We start from the raw sequence: 19799 nt of genomic DNA, 5'->3' as shown, positions 1-19799 counted from the left end.
GGAACTATGTAAAATGTTTCACGGTACAAAAAAAAGAAAAAAAGAAAAAGCATTTGCATTAAAATATAATTCTTTTCTTTTCCCATAATATATAATTTCTTTTTATCATATGTGGTTTTTTGAGAAGCCCACTAAAATGAACATCAATGTATAAATGTACACACCTTCAAAATGTGTGAGGCAGGGGGGTTTCAACGGTCAGCGGTTCTTTCACATGTTCCACCACAAATGTATTAAGATATTTCATATTATGTCATATTATCTCATTTTGTTTCTACAATTTTCCTCCTTCATTTATGCGTATGTGGAAGGCACGTCGGGCAGCTCTGTTCTTTGTTCACCCGTTTGACGCAGAACAATAGTTTTTTTTTTTTATTTATTTATTCACCCTTTACATATGAGGTATTTATTCCTGCGCTTACTTTTCAGCATGTTACATGGCGAAGCGTTATAAAAAAAGGCAAACCAATTCGAACAAACCCGTGAAGTTCTTGATTTATTACGTGGCACATGAATGAATATGCGCAAGCGATGCGCACATTAAGGCCCCTCTTAAGAATAATGGAATGAAACGAATAATTTTCCACATGCACGTTTTTTTAAAACACAAAAAAAGAAACATAATAGGACAACGGGAAATGCCACGAGGAAAACGCAGTGAATAGAATGAAACTTAAAATAACCGTTGCCCGTGCCTCAGGTTGCGCGGCAGGCTTGAAGCCACATAAGAATTAACTTGGGCACACACGAAAAACTGTACTTGTAATGTACTACAATGCAAAAGAACTCGTATTTTTAAGCCAATAAATTATTGCGCTCATGCGTATAAATTTATTCCGACTTATTCGAAGAACGACCAACTTTCATTCGGTAGATTAATGACATTCTGGCTCATTTTTATAGCACATCCACTAATTTGTAGTGCGAATGCCGCTTTGTTTCCCAAAATTAACAAAAATTTACAAGTTTACAAATTATTGCCCGTCGTTACAACCCTTGCAGAAGATTAAAAGAAGACGCGATGGAATGCATAATACAAAGCAAAACGGTGTTCTTTTTTATTTTCCCGTTTCTCGCATTTTTTTTTTTAAATGCTGCATATATGCATGCTTAATTAAAAAGGCAAGAGCTATTTTATTTGTTAATATTTAGTCGTGAACGGAAACTTTTTTTTTTTTTTTTGCATATTTTCCTTCATTTCGTGTTTTCTTTTTTTCTTGTTTTTTTTTTTTTTTTAACAAACTTGTGCGTAGGCATTTTTGATCAGCCCTGCAATTATTCCCTTTTTTAACTTCAAAATTACGTTTAGCGTAATGCGATGTTACGATGGGTTATAGTAACATTGCGACGTAGTGGCGTGCTGACTTAAGTTATGACGCCCAGTTGTAATATGAAGCAATCATTCTGCAGTGTTAGAAAGTTGAACCTATCGCAGGGACTAAGCATAAAGGCGTACAAAGTAAATATATACAATATGTATATTTATATGTATGGCCGCATGTAAATACGGTTCCTTGTACATATATATGTAACCAGCCTCACCATTTTCAAACAATAATACGCATATACATATTTGTACTAGCAACTGCAAGTAGGACAAATATATAGAAAATGTTTTTCTCTGATTTTTTTTAACATTTTTTGTCGTTCTTAAAACCGAAGAGGAAGTATTTGGCCACGCGGTTACTTTTGCAAAGGTTTGCCCCCCCGATCCCGCTGCGCAGCTCCAGATGTGATTTAAGTAGGGAAAAAGTGATAACAAGATTTTAGAGAGAGGAGCAAATAGGAAGGCAAAAATAAAGCACAATAATTGGCTCCCCAAAGGATACCTCACACGTGAAAGCAGTCACACACCCAGAAGCGCAAACAAAATGATGATCTTCAAGTTGGTAGCTTGGCTAGCGGTCTTTAGCCTTACTTGCTGGGTGCAGAGGATACATGGCCTGCAGAACGAGTGCGACTTTAATTTCAGCGTCAAATTATTATCAAATATATTTGACAAGTACAATGGGCACCAAATAGAAGAGCAGGAGGGGAACACAGACTACTGCAACAATTTGGAGAGTTTAAATTCTCTCAAAGCCTTTTGGCAATTAAAATTGAAATCCCTATGCACAGAAGACACGTCCATTTTAGATAAACAAGTATTTAATAACATATGCAGCAAAACGTACAAAGTTCCCCATGTAGTAATAAGCGAATTGGAAGTGGGAAATGATGTTGTTAATATTGAATTTTTGTGCGCCCATTTCTTGTATAGTAACAATAAGGAAATTATAAAATGTGTACGATATAACGCTTTGAACAATTATCTAGATTCGTACCATATAGCTTTTGATTTGTCCGTTTCTCAAGAATTGTTAAAGCAGTCAAACCATGTAGATGACGTTTTAAATTTGAAAAACATTGACGGATTAGCCCTCACCAAAAAGATAATAGACGATTCCGTATGTAGGATACATTCGAGTGTTCATACCATTATGAATAAGCATGACTTTGATTTGTTTAAAGCGTTAGTAGGCTTATGTACAAAGCTGGGCTTCCACAACCATTTTATCATGACGGATAATATCCACCCGCTAACTACTCCTATATTTAATGAAATACCATACAGTTTAAATTCTCTCAATTTTAATATACAAAATACTACCATGTTCTACATAAACTATGAATACTTTGTATATAATGTTAAGCTAGCAGATATAGATCACATCCTCGGTTCGTATATATCTCCATCCGCCATGGCAATTACCAAAAATAATTCGTACGTATCGTGGCTAGGACTGAACAAGGACAACACTCTGTATAAGAAAAAATTTAATGAATTGTATAACCTCCTAGACAACAATAAATATATGGAAAGGATTGTTCAGTGTTATAGTAAATATACATCCAAGTACTATGGGGCTAGTATAAAATATTTTTTACGATATATTCCAGAAAATAAAAGAGATGTGATGCAAAATAATCCCAAAATTTTTGTGTACATTATTAATGGCATATGTAAAAATATCCCATCCATTCACAAATGTGTTGAGAAAATTATTTTCCTTGATGGAATATACGATTTGTACTTTAAAAATTTTATGGTCAATTTTATTTACTACAATGCGGCTTGTATTTTTAATTGCAATCTGGCCGACTTAGGAAAAATTATCAATGATGAACAGGTCTGGGACATCCTTGTAAACTATTTTTCAAACTCGTTTTTAGTGAATTATAAGAAGACCAAGAGTAATAGCATCGCGGCTTATAATGCCAACAAGGGTGTTGAAAAGACGGATGAATCTGCATCGGCAGAAGAGTACAATGAACTAGCAAAGATGTACTACACCAACTTTGATTACGATTATATCCATAGCGGTAAGTGGAAGAAGGAAATCAGTTTGGAAGATGAAGACGCTATCTTGAAGCCGTCAGATGAAGCCGTTGAATTCGAATTCTACAATTACACCTTCCAAACCCTCGACCTGAGCAGCTACGGCTTCTTCATTTTGAAAAGCCAAATGGAAGAGGACAATGTGTGCAAAATTTCTTCCTTCATTGAAGCCAACGGGAAAAAGTACGTCCACGTGAACAAGTACATTGCAGACTTTTTCAGTAAGAACAACAAGAGGGTCCTCTCACACTCGGGGGGAAAGAAGGGCTCCTCGGGAGGTGGACATCCTAATCATGATAATGGTGGGGATGATCACGATGGAGGCGACGAAGGATACGATCATACAGATGAGGGGGGTGGCGGAGACGAACATGATGACAACGGTGAACATGATGAACACGGTGAACATGATGAACACGACGAACATGACGATCATGAGGAGGACGGACACGCAGCTGAAGGCGGAGAAGGAAAGGGAGGGGATGACCACGTGAACACCTTTAACATGTTTGACGACTTCTTGGGAGAAGACAAAGAAAGCAGCAGCTTCATGGACTTGTTCCAAAACAACCCAATGTTTAATAAGAACCATAATCTGTTTGACAACTTTTACCACGGAGAGGACGAAGAGGAGTTATTTGACGAAAAGGAAGAAGAGCCATTTGACATTGAGAAGCATAAAGTCTCCACCTCCATGGGAGATGTGTACCCACTAAAAACGGAGTACCGTCTGAAAGAGCTACAACACGTATATGACATTCACCCAGGATTTAGCGAACTAGATGATCAAATGAGACACAATTTTTTTAAAAGCAAAATATTCGAAAAGAAAGTTTCCTTTATAGTAAAAGATGTCCCAACAAAGATTGAAAATTATTACAAGTATTATTATGAAATTAAAAAAAAGATGAAAACGTTCGACAAATATGATGAGGAACATTATAATATGCTAATTAAAAAGTCGAAAGAAGATCCAGATGTTTTTTCAAAAGTAGACCTTGAATTTTCCTGCACGAGGATGGGAAAGTGGCCAATTCGTGGAGCTACGGGTAGGTGGCTATCAGATGTTTTATGTGAAACCAAGTTGCTTCCTCAGCTGGTATACAATCATGAATATGCAGAAAAGAATAAACAGAAGAATAATAAAAACGAAATTGACCCCAATTTGTATACCTTAAAAGAAAACACGAGATTAATTGGCATTGAATTTGAAGAGCAAGATCCCCACAGATGTGCCATTAGTTACCTGGGGGATGAAAGCAAAAAGACACATTTACCAGTATCTGCAACTTTCTTGGTACAAGCAGCTATTGGATTCTGTACACTACACGGTTTTAAAATCATTTGGCTAGCTGATTCCGCCTTTGATATAAACACCAAAGTCTATCTAAGATATACCTCCATCCTGGAACAAGGACAAACCTACTACGAACAGAGCAATTTTGAACTTTATGGACAAACAAGACTTATAGCGCAGTTGGAATATATCGCCTCTGGAATGAACGTAGAAAATAATCTTATTACTTCTGGTATTTTTAAAAACAGGTACAACTTGATTAGCTACCCAGGCACAGATTTGCAATTTCTGCTCCTTATGTCAAAAAAAGTTAAAGACACCATTTACAATTTAAAATTTGATTGCCATAGTTGGGCATATAAAGGATGCTCAGAATATTACCCCTTGATGAAGAAGAATAAAAAAAATGTAACAGATGAAAAATACAATAAAATTACACTGAATGGAAAATATTCTAACAAGGAATTAGAAGAAATGTATGAATGTGCGTTTATGCATGATAAAACATTCCAAGAGTTAAATAAAATGTTCCCTAAAGAATGTACTTTTGGCTCCAGGGTAGGCGATTGCCATAGGAAAGTTAGAAAACATATTCCTTGCTACAATGAAGAGTCATGTAAATATTTAATGTATATTTATGAAAATTTTTACAAGCCACAGAACCATGTCAATTTACTCAATGAGCATTTTATAAAGGTGTCCGAAAATTTAACAAAAATGTCCAGACCCTATTATTTACAGTCCATTTTAGCATTAGAACATGATATACAAATTAAGAAAAGCAAGAAAAGGAACACACAGTATGAAGATATTGTCTTGTTCATTTTGAAGAACTCCATATTTTACGTTTCCTGGGTTACATCCAGTGAGTACTGGAAGAGGGCTGTGTATGTGCAAGACACGAACACTTCCTTCGCCACGATTAACCAAGTGGAGGACTACAATAATAAGGAGATGTTTTGCCCAGTTGCCTACGGACATGAGTTCATAGGGCACATGTTCGTGCAGTACATGAAGTTTCCCAACGATATGTGACGAGATCAAAATGTGAGAGAGAAAAAAAGGGGACTTAACGGAACTGACATGAACAAATGAGAAGAAAGTAACTTTTGTTGCATTGAGGAAAAATTCGCATCGCAAATGCGGACACTTGCAAATGGGATTTTGCCTTTTTTTCCCCGTCTTAACTTGTCGTGTCACTCTTTTGTTTTTAGTTTTTTGTCACACCTGCTTTTACATATTGCATTTTATCATATTTTATTTTTTTTTTTATTTTCCCCCACACCCTATGCGTATATGAAGCGAGCAACGTGGTCCACATGCGACCACTTGCTGGGGGAATTCCTGAGTGATGAATAGTTCCAGCAGCGTTGTGCTACCTGACACAACGTGATGACGCGGTACGTGGCTCCCGTAGGAAACGATTTTTTTTTAAATGTGCACGCTACATACATGAGGATAGCGGCGCATTTGTGTACATTTCTTCTTTCCCCCCTGTGGTAGTCACCCCCGCATTTACAAATGAACCTTTTTATTTTTAAATACGCACAAAAAAAAAAAAAAAGGGGTGTGTGTGTGCTGTTCCTACGTATATACGCGCCCTCTACATGCATTTCTTATCGAGTACTTTTGTTGCACATTAAGAAGTTACACTTCTATTATTTCATATTTATTTCTTTCCTTTCCCATTTTATTATTAATTTTTTTGTTTGATTTCGTCTTTTTAAAGTATGTGTACATTCAAACTTATATTTTTATGCCCTCTGCGCAACTGACTTTGTTTTAATAGTTTACAAAAAATGGCATTATACTAAATGGTGTTCCACATTTTTAAACAAAAATAAATTCACCAACTGAATGGGCACTTAGCATGGGCTATCCGCGTATGCCGTGCCCTATCGGGGGAACATTTGCGAAATTGGGTCGAACAAAACGTATAACTTGTGCAGATGCGCTACGTTGCACGCAGTGGGTAAAACATTAAGGCTACACATTTCCAGTGTTGCGAAGCTATGCTAGTTGGAGCGGTACCACTGTTACGAGCCTGCGTCGGGACCTTGTTTCTTCTCCTTCAGCTGACTCTCATGAATTATCGAAACGGTAAGGCCGTTTTTTTGCAGTTCTGTAAAAAAATGACAAGGTGGGTACTTTTTACATTACTTTCACGTAAAGTTCGGAGTCACTTATGTACAACGTCCCATAAGCCATGCAAACATTTTTGTGCATAAGCACATACGTATCCATGTTCACATTATTACCTTCACAGTATCTTTCCGCTTGCGATCTCCAAGTGGACAAAACGAGAGCCTGACCTGTGCTATGGGCTTCTACCGTGATGGTGTGTGCCTTTGCCTTGCTTATCTGTCCAATTACCTTTACGATTACGTCCGTTACGTAGGTGAAACTGCGCAGGTGCGGGTGTGTTTGTGTGTTTGTATGGAGGGAGGGGGAAATTCAGCCACGTATTGGAGCTTTCTCATGAGTGTGCTTTCAACACATGGATGATAGTTACGCTCATGCGCATGGAAAAGCGAAGGAAATAATGAAACAACAATTAGCATGGCTACACACGTGCATTGAAAATCTCCCCTTTCACACTTCCTCCTGTTCCTACTTGTGAATATCATCGTTGTACAGGATGACCTTCCACGCGGTTGTCTCCTTTTCTCTCTTTTGTCTCTCTTCGTCGTAGAACTCCTTTGCGTTATCTTTTTTGATTTCCTTTACCACATTTCTGTTAGGGGGGCAATAGTGTGTCTATTTGTGCAAATGTGAAAAGGGTTCATATGGCGCAACTCGCGCACACGATGATGACAATATATGGTGCGATGAAGAACGGGAGCGGGGGGAGCCGTCTTTACCTTAGTTTCTTTATTTTTTCCAAGTTGGCGTTATCCTGAGCCTGAATAAATTTTTTCCTTCCCTTCAGCTGACCAGGGGAACCAAAAAAGTGTAAATTGGTGGCGCGGTGTAATGACAGGAAGGGAAAATAGAGAAACAAAAAAAAAAAAATAATAATAATAATAATAACGGGCACGAACTCAATGGGCACACGGAATGTGCTTAGCCGCTTCACCAAATTGAGCCTACCTTAGGGGCCTTAAAGACACATCTGCTGCTGCTTCTTCGATCCCCAACTGTGCCAGATGCACTAATGAACTTCCACTGTCCGGTGGCGTATCTTTTGCAACACGAATATGTACTCCTCTTATATAAAAAAATATAGAGTAAAACAAAAAAAAAAGCTTTTTGAAAATCACACATTTTTTGTTCTCACTAGTCGCTGCTTTGCAGTCAGAATGAATTTAAAAAAAAAAGTTGAAGAAGTGTCAACCATGTAATTCTTGTGCTAACATTAATTCATCTTCATGCAGATAAAAAAAAACGGGATGAAGACCTCTTCATTTCGGCACCATTGTGAGGCATAATTCTGTCAGACACAAAATGGCTTTTCCTGTGTGCGCTGTCAGTTACAATTTTGGGTGGGTGGTCTTTTCACCTGTGTGTGTGTTTTTAACAATGGCATAAGTATATAGTATTCGTGCGGAAGTTGTATCCTTATAATGAATGTTAGATTGAGGGTTACACATATGCTCTCAATATATTTGCATTTTTTTTTACCTTTAAAAACTGATCATGTCGTGCTCGAGTTTCCTCTCCATGTATTTTTGAACTTCCTGACATGATAGTTGCACTTCATTTTTTCCTTCCTCCTGATTTTGAATGTTTCTGCCCCCTTGTGTAAATTTGCGACCCTCCAGGGGGTAAACGACTTGGCATTTTTAACAATAGCGTACTTTTCTTTTAATACATAATTTTTGATCTTTACATTGTTGTAAGCACGAAGCGATAAAAAAAATTGGCTTGGGAAGAGATCCACCGGTGACTCACTAAAGATGTACGATATTAAGACCAACAATTTTTTTTTTTTTTTTTAATTTTTTTTTTTTTCCAAATATGAAACAAAACACATTTCCACTGTGCATCGAAACAATTTGGCAATTTTATATCAACTGCGCTAGGCGCACTCTGCTGACGTAAAAATTAAATTGCAGCACAAATAAAAAGGTGATCATCATTAGATTTGTATTAAATTGTACCTTTGTTTTTTTTTTTTACCCTTCAATGTAATAAAATTCGGTGTAGTAATGCTTACATATTCGTTGCTCGTATAAATGTAAGCACATGCGAACGTGTACCCACGCACGATACATCGTAGGCCATAACACGACAGTGATTCGCAACATGCCGCGGCGCAATTGTTAAGGTATATCGAATGGAGTTTTCCCCTTGCCTACATTTTTGTATGTTATATGTTAGGGGGTTATAATTTGTGGGTAATATTTTGTATCAGAAGTTTTGCGGCGCCACGCGATTTGCGATAATTGAAAAAGTAGCAGCAGGCGCATTGCAATTTTTTGTTTTCCTTGACGGGAGAATAGCAGCGCAGGCCAAGTTACATGCATGAATAGGGGAGTATACAGGTTGGTGAGTGCATAGCTGGATTATCGCCCCAACTACGGGACTACCGTAGTATAGTTTTCCCTAGCTCAGCCAACCGCCCAACCGAGATGGAGTACAAATTAGAAATTTTGAGCTACCTACTCATTTTTAAAAAAAAAAATGAACGAATTGCAAAGTTCGACGAGCAAATAAAGACCTGCATTAACATATTCGAAAAGGTCTTAATTGACGAGGAGGAATTGGCTTACCTGTTCGAGAAAAACATTTTAGACCTTAACCCTTGTGTTCGCTCCCTATGTTGGAAGCTAGCTTTAAAGCACCTCAGTTTAAATACGAGCAGGTGGAATGAAGAACTTGCGGAAAAGAAGAAGCTGTACGAGGATTATATAAAATGCTTTGTATTGAATCCGCTCAAGGAGGGGAAAAATGGCGCACAGGGGGTTCACGCACGGGAGATAGGTCAGGAAGCAGTCGCAGCAGGGGCCAAATTGGGGGGAGACCCAAATGAAGACACGTCCTCCACCAATTTGGAGGACGACTCAGACGCGAACTTCATAAACTCCGAATTGTTCAGCCAAATTAATAAGGATACTTTTCGAACCAGACCCGAGTTGTCTTTTTTTAATTTGAACCCACAGCAAACAATTAATAATAATATAAAAATATTAAACACGTTAATTAATATAGAAGAATTTGAAGAAGACACAGAAGAGGAAATACCATCCCTAGTCAACATAAATGACATGGGGGAGGGGCCCACCGAGCAGAGAGAATCACAAACAAAGAATGCGCAAGACGCAAATGAACAAGTTGTCCCCCTTGTCGATGAAACTTCCTCACATGTTACGACAAAATTGAGAGAGGACGAGAAAATTGGTCAAACAAAGAACAACTGTGAACACTCCTTTGGTGACCATTCAGCAGATGTTTGCGACATTGTGAACCCTAAAAGTCATTACGATCTGTTGTGTAGAATTTTGTTCATATATGCAAAAACTCATCCGTATGTTAAATACGTCCAAGGAATGAATGAAATTTTAGCTCCCCTATATTTTATTATTTTTAATGACCCATTATGTAATTGCCCTATGCAAGGAGAGGCCGATACCTTTTTCTGCTTCCTCGAGTTAATGCAGAAACAGAAAGATATTTTCTGTGAAGGGTTAGACAACACAGATGATGGAATTAACGGAAAGCTAAAAAAGTTTTCTCTCTTGTTAAGAATAAAAGAATATGAAATTTGGAAAAAATTGTATACACTGCAAATCGAAACGCAATATTATGCTTTAAAATGGATTCTTTTATTACTAACTCAGGAGTTTGACATGGCGGACACTATTATATTATACGACCACTTCATCATTAATAATGATGAAAATTTCATTTTGTACATATGTCTAGTCATTTGTACGAAACTAAAGAGTTCCCTGGTGTGTGGGAATTTCACTGTAAACCTCAAACTTTTGCAGAACATCCCTCCATTCGATCCTTATGATATAATTTATGAAGCCAAAAGTTTAATGAGCCAAGATTTTAAAAACGGGTTTAATATCACAGATGTGTATAATGATTATTATGGACAAAAGAAAAGAATAAATTCTTTGGACAGTCTACGAAATTGTAGCAGTATTGTCGACGGGGACACATCTTCTTATGAAAATCTGTCCAGCATGGACGAAGGAGAAAGTGGCAGCAGGCGCGGGTCTCTACTCAACTCCCTTCGCAACAAATCCATTGTACAAAATATTAAAAATTATATAAGTAACAAAATGGATATGGCAAAAAGGGCCAATGAGCACTTGGACTTCCACGAGTTGTGAAGCAGACTTGTGTCTTTTTCCCTTCTTTCAATTGAAGGGGCGATGTAAAGGAGGGAGGGGAAAGGGGAGGGATGTGCCGCCCCTCTTTTTTTCTTTTTTTTTTTTCGTGCAACTTATTTTGACACAAGTGTGTCCATTTGTACATATAAAACGGTTTGAGCTGTGAAATGCGGGAAATTTCCCTATGTTACACTTTTCTTCATTTATTTATTTTATTTTTTTTTTTTTGTTGCAAATTTTTTAACCCTTTTTTTAATATCCTTTTTTTTAGTTCTGCGCAAAGGCCATTTTGTGTAATGTTTGTTTGTATAAAATATGCGAGAGCAAATTGTGCACATGCAGATGTTTTTTTTTTTTTTTGAAATAAATATGCCTATTCATTTTTTCATAATGTTAAGAAAACTTCGCAACAGTTATTAATATGAATAACTCGAATTGATGAGTTTGTTAGCATCTGCAGGCAGCTGCAAAATGTGAGGTGATTCACTCGAAGAGATACAAAATGGAGCTCATTGGGGGCCTTTTTTTTTCCAACTCCTATCAATTTTATCGCCTGTATTTTACTCTAGCGCAAAACAAATCAATCAGATTTCGAAACAGTTAGACAGGGTGTTGTAGAGGCGTTCTTCCACCTTGTGAATGCAATTAATGTTTACACTTGATATTATACACCTTTGTGAATAGTTATACTTGTCCATTTTGGCTTGTTCGTTGTGGTTTTTTTTTCTAAATTTATCCCCTGCAGTTTTACCGCCCCTATTAGTGTTCTGCTCTCCCGAGAGGGCACAAGTCACCACAGCGCACAGTTCGTGGTAAGACCTTTTCCTCAAAACGAAGTACTTGTCAACGTTGAGCAGGAAGTTACGGAGTTGTTTTTCTATATGAAGGTTGACACTTTTACTGAGATTTTTTAAATGGATGCGTGCAGATAAACCCCAGTGGTCACTAAATTCTTTTCCCTTCTTCTGCGTTAATATATCAACTCCGTAGTTAAAGACGTCCTGAAATTTTATGAGCACTCCATTTTTGTTAATCAGTTGAGAAAATTTTTCCAAATTGTACCTACTTAGAGATTTATTTAACTTGCTCATTTTTTCCGAGATTACATCTGAGGGGCTAAATAAGTAGCTGAGTTCTGTGATGTCTTCCGTGTTGATGAAAAAGGACTCTACGAGGAAAATGTTATCGGTCAATCCAAATGAGTAATTCAATCCACTAACCAGGGTGTTTTTCCGATCCACAATGTCGTACGTTTTTTGTAATTTATAATTTATATTTTTATAAAAAAATAAATCTTTCATTTTTCCTTGACCGTTTAGATTTACAAGTTTGTCGTATAGTGCCCCGTCTTCGTTGACGTCAATATTGAAGCTTCCGATAACTAACATGGAGCTATTTCTAAACGTCATGGTTGTTACGGGTTTATCCGTTTGATCTACCTTCAACGTATTCGATGCATCCCCATTATGTATGTGTGTACTATCCCCTTTTTTGTCATCCTCTATGATGGAAAAGGGATCTACGACGTCTCCTCTCCTGTGCAGTTCCTTCTCCTCCTTGCTCATTTTTGCTATTGCTTCAATTTTGTCAACATACTCATGTGTATGCAATTCCTCCACATTGCACGCAGATCCTTCCCTACGTTTGAATAGTCTCCTATTTATGTAAAAAATCTGGAAGAGATAAATTTTCCACAACGTTTTCTTCATCAGAAGTAGTAGATCGTCCAGATTGCTCAGCTTATTTTGAGCACTGTACAAATCAAATTCGCAGTGTAAAATGTACAAACTATATTTTCCCTTAAAAATTAATTTCACAATTTTTATAACTTTCCTTTTAAATAAAATGTCGGATGATAAAAACATGTAATCATAGTAGGACAAGTGGAACAGCTTCTTCCTCCAGCAGATGAATAATCCCCCATTTCCATTCACATAATTTTGGAGGGTATATAAAATTTCATTTAAAATGGAATATGATGAGGGAACATTGTCCAGCAATACAGTATGAGTATATTTTAAAACATCATATAAATTTTTTTGATATTTTCCGTACACAGATCTGAGAAATATTAAATCGAATTGAGAGGAAAGTAGGCCAATTTTTTTGCACCTTTTTTCGTTATTTCTGCAGGTCTCGTAAATGCCGTACAGGTGGGGGTTATATCTGTACATGTCATTATATAGATAGCTGTTCAGTGAAAATATGGTTATGCAGTTGTAGTACACATTTGGATGGTTGTCTTCCTCACGGGCATTGCTGGACGTACCTCCACTGAGACTCATTTCAGCATCTCCCTCATCGTTACTTCCACCTACACTGTTGCTACTGCTTGAGGGTCCCCTATCACTGTTAACTATTCCATCCCCGCTCGATGTAACAGCGGAGCTACTTCCATTTCCATCTTCCTCCGTAAATTCTTCGTTAAGGGACAATTCATCGCTAAGAGACAAATTATCCATTTCGTCCGACGTGTTGCTGCTGTTTTGGGAGACGGTCGCTCCGGAGCAGTAACTTGATGTGAGAAGCTTTGATGACTTCGAATTGGACGGGCTGGGGGAGGTGGACGAATTGCATGACCTGGACGAACTGGACAATTTGAACGGTTTGCGCGAGCTGACTTGGCTGGGCAATTTCACCGAATTCTCACTCTTCCCAGGAAGTGCCTCCAATTCGATACCTGCGCCCAATGCACCTATCTCGTTTAAATTGCTACATTTTTCATTTGCCTCCTTCAGCCTATTCTCTATATCTTTGTATATCCAGCTGGTTCGTCTAAAATTGTTTGTCACAGGGTCTTCCTCGGAATGCAGGTCGCATGGGTGGTCCTCGAACTGCTCGATCTGTTTCGGTTTTTCCCTCCCACTTTTGGCTTCCTCCCTTTGTGCTCCTGAACTTTTTTGTCTTTCCCCTTTTCTTCTCCCCTTTTTTCCTTCCCATTTTTGCTTTCCATCCCTTTTCATTTTCACCCGCAATGAGGGTCTGCACTTTTAGTCTTCTCTTAAATTCCCACGGTTGCACCTCTCACCCTCTACGTAACCTTATCAACTGTTGTTTCCCCTGAGGCAACTTCGTAGAATTTTCTTAACCTTTGTGGTAAGGAGATGTTGAAATGTTCACCTCAAAAAAGGGCAGCTCAGCAAGGGCATACCCTTCTTTCATAAAATAGTATATTTACACCGCATATACACATGTCTGTTTGTGCACAGAGGACGAGAGGTTTATTCGCGAAACAGATCAGTGAGTTACAATTAACGGCAACACAACACCAGCAGAGATAGTTCCGTATTGTTCATTAAGAAGAAACAATGCAAATTAAATCGAACAACAACCCGCGCGAACTGGTTATACGCAAAGAACAAAGACAAGAAACAAACAAAATTGACATTGGGAAATTTTTGCAGACAAAAAAAAAATTACTTTTTCATGCATTTAAGCCACATGCACAAGTCTGTGCGTAGGCACCAGTCCATGTGTTGGAGGCCAATATAACGAAGGGTGCTACCGCGTCTACGTTGTTACGTGTCAATTCTGTCACGCTCCACCGTTGTCCAAGCGGTTGCGTCTTATTTTTTATTTCGTTTTACGTATAAGACGAATGGGTCAAATTTTGTGTTTACAAAAATGGGGGTGAAAATTTAAAATAAAAATTAAAAAATAATAAAATGATACAATAAAAAAGTTAAAAAGGTGTCCACCTCTGCACCTTCAATATATTTACACAAAAAAAAAAAAAAAAGGTGCCCTCTTTAAAACAGATCAATGCTCCCTACCACTTGGACAACACACACTGGTACGTTATTCCCCAATTTTCGTTTGTTCCAAATGCTGATAAGTTGGAGGAGGGCTTTTTTTGGCCCCTTTTTTGGGTCTTCTTCCAATACAGCACCCCCTTAAAAGGTACCATCTCTATTGCGGTAAAACTTTTCACATAAAAATTAATCATTTATGCAAGGTTTCCTCCAAAGGGGGGTAGTTTCCCTTTGCCCAGCAAAGAGCAAATTCGGCTTTGCTCTGTTTTGTACCTGCAACATAAACAGTCAACACATCATGGCGTCCTCTTTGTCAACGCGTTTTGTTACTAATAAAACGAAAGTCGATAAAGGGATCGAGCAAGAAAATGACTCTGCCAATTATTAAATCCATATGAACAAATCCGTAATTTCGGCTGTCAAAAGAATCCATTTTGTTATCCCCTTCTACCCATATGTTATCCGTGGGAACGTGGACAAAGGCATTTATATTATCAACGTATAATTTATCATTCCCTATAGCAATAATCCTTTTACAAACTCTTTTTTTCTCATTCACAGGAGAAGTTAACAATATGACATCGCCTCTTCTATACACATGTTTATTTGCTGTCATTGTTTTTTTTAACTTTTCTACTACGCTAAGAATTTTATTATTTAAAAGGACAATATAGGCTTGCTCAAAGTTTGACCCAATTAAAGCGTAACAACGAAGGAGTAGGTTTATACAACTGTACAGAAGGATGGTGCGGGCTTTGTGAATAAACCTTACTGTGTCATCACACACATAGAATAAGATGACTCCGTCTTTATTTATTAATGGACACATACTAGATCCACTGGTCAGCGTCATGTCGATAACATAATTATTTATTCCAAAAATAAGTAAAAAGGACAATATTATTTTTTTTATAAAATTCAAGGGGTTACTAATTTTTACAAAATTGAAAAAATTTCTTTTTCTTTTTCTCGTTTTGTATTTATTGTTGTCTCTTTTCTTCTTCTCAGAGTACCACCTCAATGGAGAACCACTTTTTTGGGGCAACAGAAAGTTGTAAACGTTCGTACTTTTACATAGTACAAATTTCAGCCTTCTTCTTTCCTCCAAAAACTTAGCATAACATTTCTGGAGTATATGCTCTCCCTTGCCGTTCCCATGGTAACTAAAAGAACTATGATTAATCTTATTCGTGTGTAAAATATTTTTCCGTAAAAAATTTAGTGCATATGATCTTTTGACGTAATGGTTACTCCGGTTCATGTTACAGCGCCGCGTGTATATTTACGTGTTGGGTTACGTGCATGTCTGTGTTACTGTCTCCCCGTGCAAATGAGCTGATCTGGCTAATCGGCTTACATGTATGGGTACACACATTAGTGCACGTACAAAGGCACTTTATGCGGTCTTCTCTCCCTTTGAGCATCTCTTTGGAACTCGGCTGCTACAGAAGGTGGCTACTACACAATTATGCTGTGGAGCAATTCGGCTGCTGCGCGAGGTGCGAGTCTTCCCCAGATTGCGGACAGTGCTACGTCTAAACAGGATGGGGTTATTTCAAAAAAAGGGCCGAAAAATTAAACAAATTCCATGCAGCTTGATTCCTCCTTCAGTTAAAAAGGTCACTGTAGTTGTCCCTGTCACTGACAGCACACATTTATCGGGGCTAGTGGTGCGCCTGCAAACGGTGATCCGGCGAATGGTTAAAAAAATACATATGCTACAAAATTATTGTAAGTAGAAAAACGGGGATTACTAAATCATGTCACTATCTCGAACAAGAAAAATATATGTAACACTTTTTATGTGCTACTGCAAAGTTGCGTTCTTTGTTGGGGGGGGGGAACGAACAGATGTATAGTTCCTTAGCCCACAGCGTAATGTCATTTCCTATTTTTTTTTTTTTTTTTGTTCCCTTAAAGTTGCACAAAATAAATTTTTTAACGGGTATATGAAATGCCTGAAATTTTGCCCACGCGAGGGTGTTACATGCGTAATGTGAACATATGCGTATGCGCGTACTTACATACACCTTCTCAATCGAGCAATGTCAAAATTAGAGTGTAAGCATTAAAACCCGTTGGGTTTGCAACATTTTAGCCTTCTGCCGAGCTCGTTTCTGCAAAAAAGAAAGCATTTTATGTTGGAATTACATACATAAAAAAAGCATACTTTTTTGTGCTAGCCATTTTTGTATGCCCTTCGTCCGATGCATTCGTTGCGCTTTCCCCATTTTTTTCCTTTTTTTTTTTTTTTTTTTTTGTGACCCATTTTTTTTTCCTTTCCCATCCTTAACTTGTATATCCTGGCACAAAAGTGTAAAGGCCCCTTCACGGTAGCAAATCTGAATGAACAGCAACTAAATGAAGGAACCCAAGTCTTAACAATCATAAAAATGAGTCAAAGAAGATCTGCCTACTCCCAAAGAAATGTTAATTTTAAAAAAGCGTGAAGCATAAGCAAATGCATTCTGTCCATGTGGACACAACAATAACTGAGCATGTTCCATGAGCATTTACACATGCCAAGTGCTCACTCCTTTGCTAAGGCAGCATATGCGCGTCTTTGTTAATTTTATGTGTCCCATGCGAACTAATTTTGAGATATTTTGTTTCGCTTCCATATATAAAATAGCGTAGTGATACGTTTAGGATATACATGATGAGCTGCTTTGCACAAGGCAAGGTTGCCAATGTGTGGTTATACTAACGTGTTCGCGCTGCCCTATACATATATATATTAACCCATGTTAACTGAACTTCTGCCCGTTCACTCCCCACACACTCGTCACAGAAAATAAGTGAGATTGAAAAAAAATGCGAAGAAAGCTTGAATGAAATATTGAGGTCAGCTAGTGAAGTTACCGAAATTTCGAAAAAAGCGGAACAGGAGTTAGAACATCAGACAGGTAAAGGAGCGGCGAGTTGCTTTCGCCGGTGGCCCAACTGATTTGTAGTGTCAATATGAGCTATCGGGTTCATTTCATTAAGCAGAATTTGTGGACAAATGAGAAATATGATAGAAGGGGAAAATTTTAAATAATTAAAAAGATAACGCACGAAGAGATGGGAGAACGAAAATGATAACACTGCACCTTATGTATGTGCACTGTGCACAACGAACAGAAGGAAAATTTCCACACTACCTATTTGCATGCTTCCATTTTTATGTATCCCCCCTTGCAGAACAAATAAAACATATCAATAAGGAGACTGAAAATATTGAGGAAAACCTGAATCAAAGTCAGTACCACTTGGAAGGAATAAAATACTGGTGGAAAAACATAAACTCATTCCTAGGGTTCGAACCGTTTAACAGTAGCGAAAATAAAACCGTAAATAATCAGCTGAATAATAGCACGAAGAAGAAAACAAGTCATAATTATAATCATAAATACGCAAAGAATGACGCCAAGTTGTGTAGAGATGCTCTGAATATACAAAGGACATCCACAGGTACACATAAAAATAGTCCACGCGCTCGTATATTTGACCACTCACCCACTATGTACACATTCAATGCATTCGTTTATATGCTTATTTTCATACCTGAAAGGAAGATCTCTACACAACATGGTGTTCCCTCTTTTTTTTTTTTTTTTTTTTTTTTTTTGAAGGGATAGGCACATTCGACGAAAAATACGAAAGCGACTTGACTACCCTGTCTTCCATGGTATGAACTATGCCCGCGTTGAACATACAGACGTGATGTTCTACTTATCTTTTTCTATTTTTTATTTGTCTCTTCACCCATTTTGCAATTTTTTCCTCTTTTTTTTTTTTTTTTCCATCACTTTTATAATTAGCTGGACGAATTGCACACGAGGGCCGTGGTCATGGGGAACACAATAAACGAGCAGAACAGAATGGTAGACAGAAATGTTCTTACATATCGATGCACCCCTGTATTTGTATTTCTTTTGCCACTTAAGACAAAAGGGGAGTTTCATCATACCAAAAAATTTATTTGTTCTCAATTTTGCTAAAGAATATACATGTGAAGAAACCTACACGTTTTTTTTTTTTTTTTTTTTTTAACATTTGCAGCTAGGGCATGTGAACGAAAAAATGGAAAACAACATAGAGAAAATTCGGGATCAGCAGAAAATGATGAAGGAAATTATGAAAAAGTGAACATTCCTCCGCATCACATGGACGTACCTGTGGAAGCACGTATGTATATACGCTTCCACATGTATACATTTGTACATGTACGTAGACGCACACCTTCGATGGCGGGAACATAGATAAAGAAAACATCAACGGATGCATTTACATTTCCGCCACCACCCCCTCTTATTTGTCAATTTTTTGTTTTTAAAATTTTCGCAACTGTCCTTTGAATTCATTTGAAAAAAAAATGAAACAAGTGCTTGTGAAAGAATTTCCCTCCTTTGTATTCACACACATCTTGTACCCACGTGTTCACATATATGTAAATGGACCCCTGTGTATATGCGTTCAACACACTGGTACACCTACACTTACACATAAATGGCATTTTTTTGTTTAAATTATCTCAATTTGAAATGTTTTGTGTAACCATTTTTTTTTTTTTTTTTTTGCGTACATTTTTTATTTGCGTAAAAATGTGAAAACTGCTGAATTGTAACTGTGTGCAGTTTTGGTAATTAAAACAGCGAGACAATTTTGAAAAAAAAAAAACACATTCAAATTTAATTTCTAATTTCTCCGTGAAAACTGAAAAATATTTGCAGCTCTGCTCTTCATTTGAAACATCACTTTGTTTCCTAAAACGGAAATTCATTGAATTGAATTGCATATATATATCATGTAAAATAAAGTGCAAATGCGCTTACGTAAAAACTTAACGTACTCCTACAAATCTATCATACCAAATACAGCCGTTTATACATATAAATGTATGAAGTTGCGGTACATGAACTTTCGCACATATGGTTACATTTGCCACAAATTAATGCACGAACATTATATGGAAAGGTTAACTGTTTAATCATTCAAATGTACATACGCCATACCATATATACCTAAAGCGCATTTATGTGCGTATGTACATTTGTGCTTTGGTGCTTGTAAAATTCGAACAAATTGTTTTCAACATATGTACT

The 19799-nt window shown here is 37.4% G+C and overlaps 6 protein-coding genes across 6 annotated transcripts; 3 read left to right on the top strand and 3 right to left on the bottom strand.

Moving 5' to 3' along the window:
• Positions 1-1871: 1871 nt before the first annotated feature.
• On the top strand, positions 1872-5711 carry AK88_02122 (uncharacterized protein; the record flags this gene model as incomplete). The annotated part of the gene is made up of 1 exon (XM_012479756.1): positions 1872-5711. The coding sequence occupies one exon, from the start codon at positions 1872-1874 to the stop codon at positions 5709-5711; it is 3840 nt and encodes a 1279-aa protein (XP_012335179.1).
• A 1116-nt stretch (positions 5712-6827) lies between these two features.
• AK88_02121 (uncharacterized protein) lies at positions 6828-7940 on the bottom strand (the record flags this gene model as incomplete). The annotated part of the gene is made up of 4 exons (XM_012479755.1): positions 6828-7080; positions 7291-7410; positions 7538-7605; positions 7767-7940. The coding sequence occupies 4 exons, from the start codon at positions 7938-7940 to the stop codon at positions 6828-6830; spliced, it is 615 nt and encodes a 204-aa protein (XP_012335178.1).
• A 1307-nt stretch (positions 7941-9247) lies between these two features.
• On the top strand, positions 9248-10960 carry AK88_02120 (uncharacterized protein; the record flags this gene model as incomplete). The annotated part of the gene is made up of 1 exon (XM_012479754.1): positions 9248-10960. The coding sequence occupies one exon, from the start codon at positions 9248-9250 to the stop codon at positions 10958-10960; it is 1713 nt and encodes a 570-aa protein (XP_012335177.1).
• A 584-nt stretch (positions 10961-11544) lies between these two features.
• Positions 11545-13923, bottom strand: AK88_02119 (uncharacterized protein; the record flags this gene model as incomplete). The annotated part of the gene is made up of 1 exon (XM_012479753.1): positions 11545-13923. One exon carries the CDS (start codon positions 13921-13923, stop codon positions 11545-11547), a length of 2379 nt encoding a protein of 792 aa, XP_012335176.1.
• Positions 13924-15025: 1102 nt separating this feature from the next.
• Positions 15026-15973, bottom strand: AK88_02118 (uncharacterized protein; the record flags this gene model as incomplete). The annotated part of the gene is made up of 1 exon (XM_012479752.1): positions 15026-15973. One exon carries the CDS (start codon positions 15971-15973, stop codon positions 15026-15028), a length of 948 nt encoding a protein of 315 aa, XP_012335175.1.
• A 1398-nt stretch (positions 15974-17371) lies between these two features.
• On the top strand, positions 17372-18843 carry AK88_02117 (uncharacterized protein; the record flags this gene model as incomplete). Its single annotated transcript, XM_012479751.1, has 6 exons — positions 17372-17404; positions 17504-17618; positions 17896-18165; positions 18327-18382; positions 18516-18578; positions 18757-18843. 6 exons carry the CDS (start codon positions 17372-17374, stop codon positions 18841-18843), a joined length of 624 nt encoding a protein of 207 aa, XP_012335174.1.
• Positions 18844-19799: the final 956 nt, after the last annotated feature.

Source organism: Plasmodium fragile (genome assembly GCF_000956335.1).
Source record: "Plasmodium fragile strain nilgiri unplaced genomic scaffold supercont1.20, whole genome shotgun sequence".
Taxonomy (NCBI): Eukaryota; Apicomplexa; class Aconoidasida; order Haemosporida; family Plasmodiidae; genus Plasmodium; species Plasmodium fragile.
The sequence above is the reverse complement of the archived record's forward strand: the minus strand, read 5'-3'. Positions and strand labels throughout refer to the sequence as shown.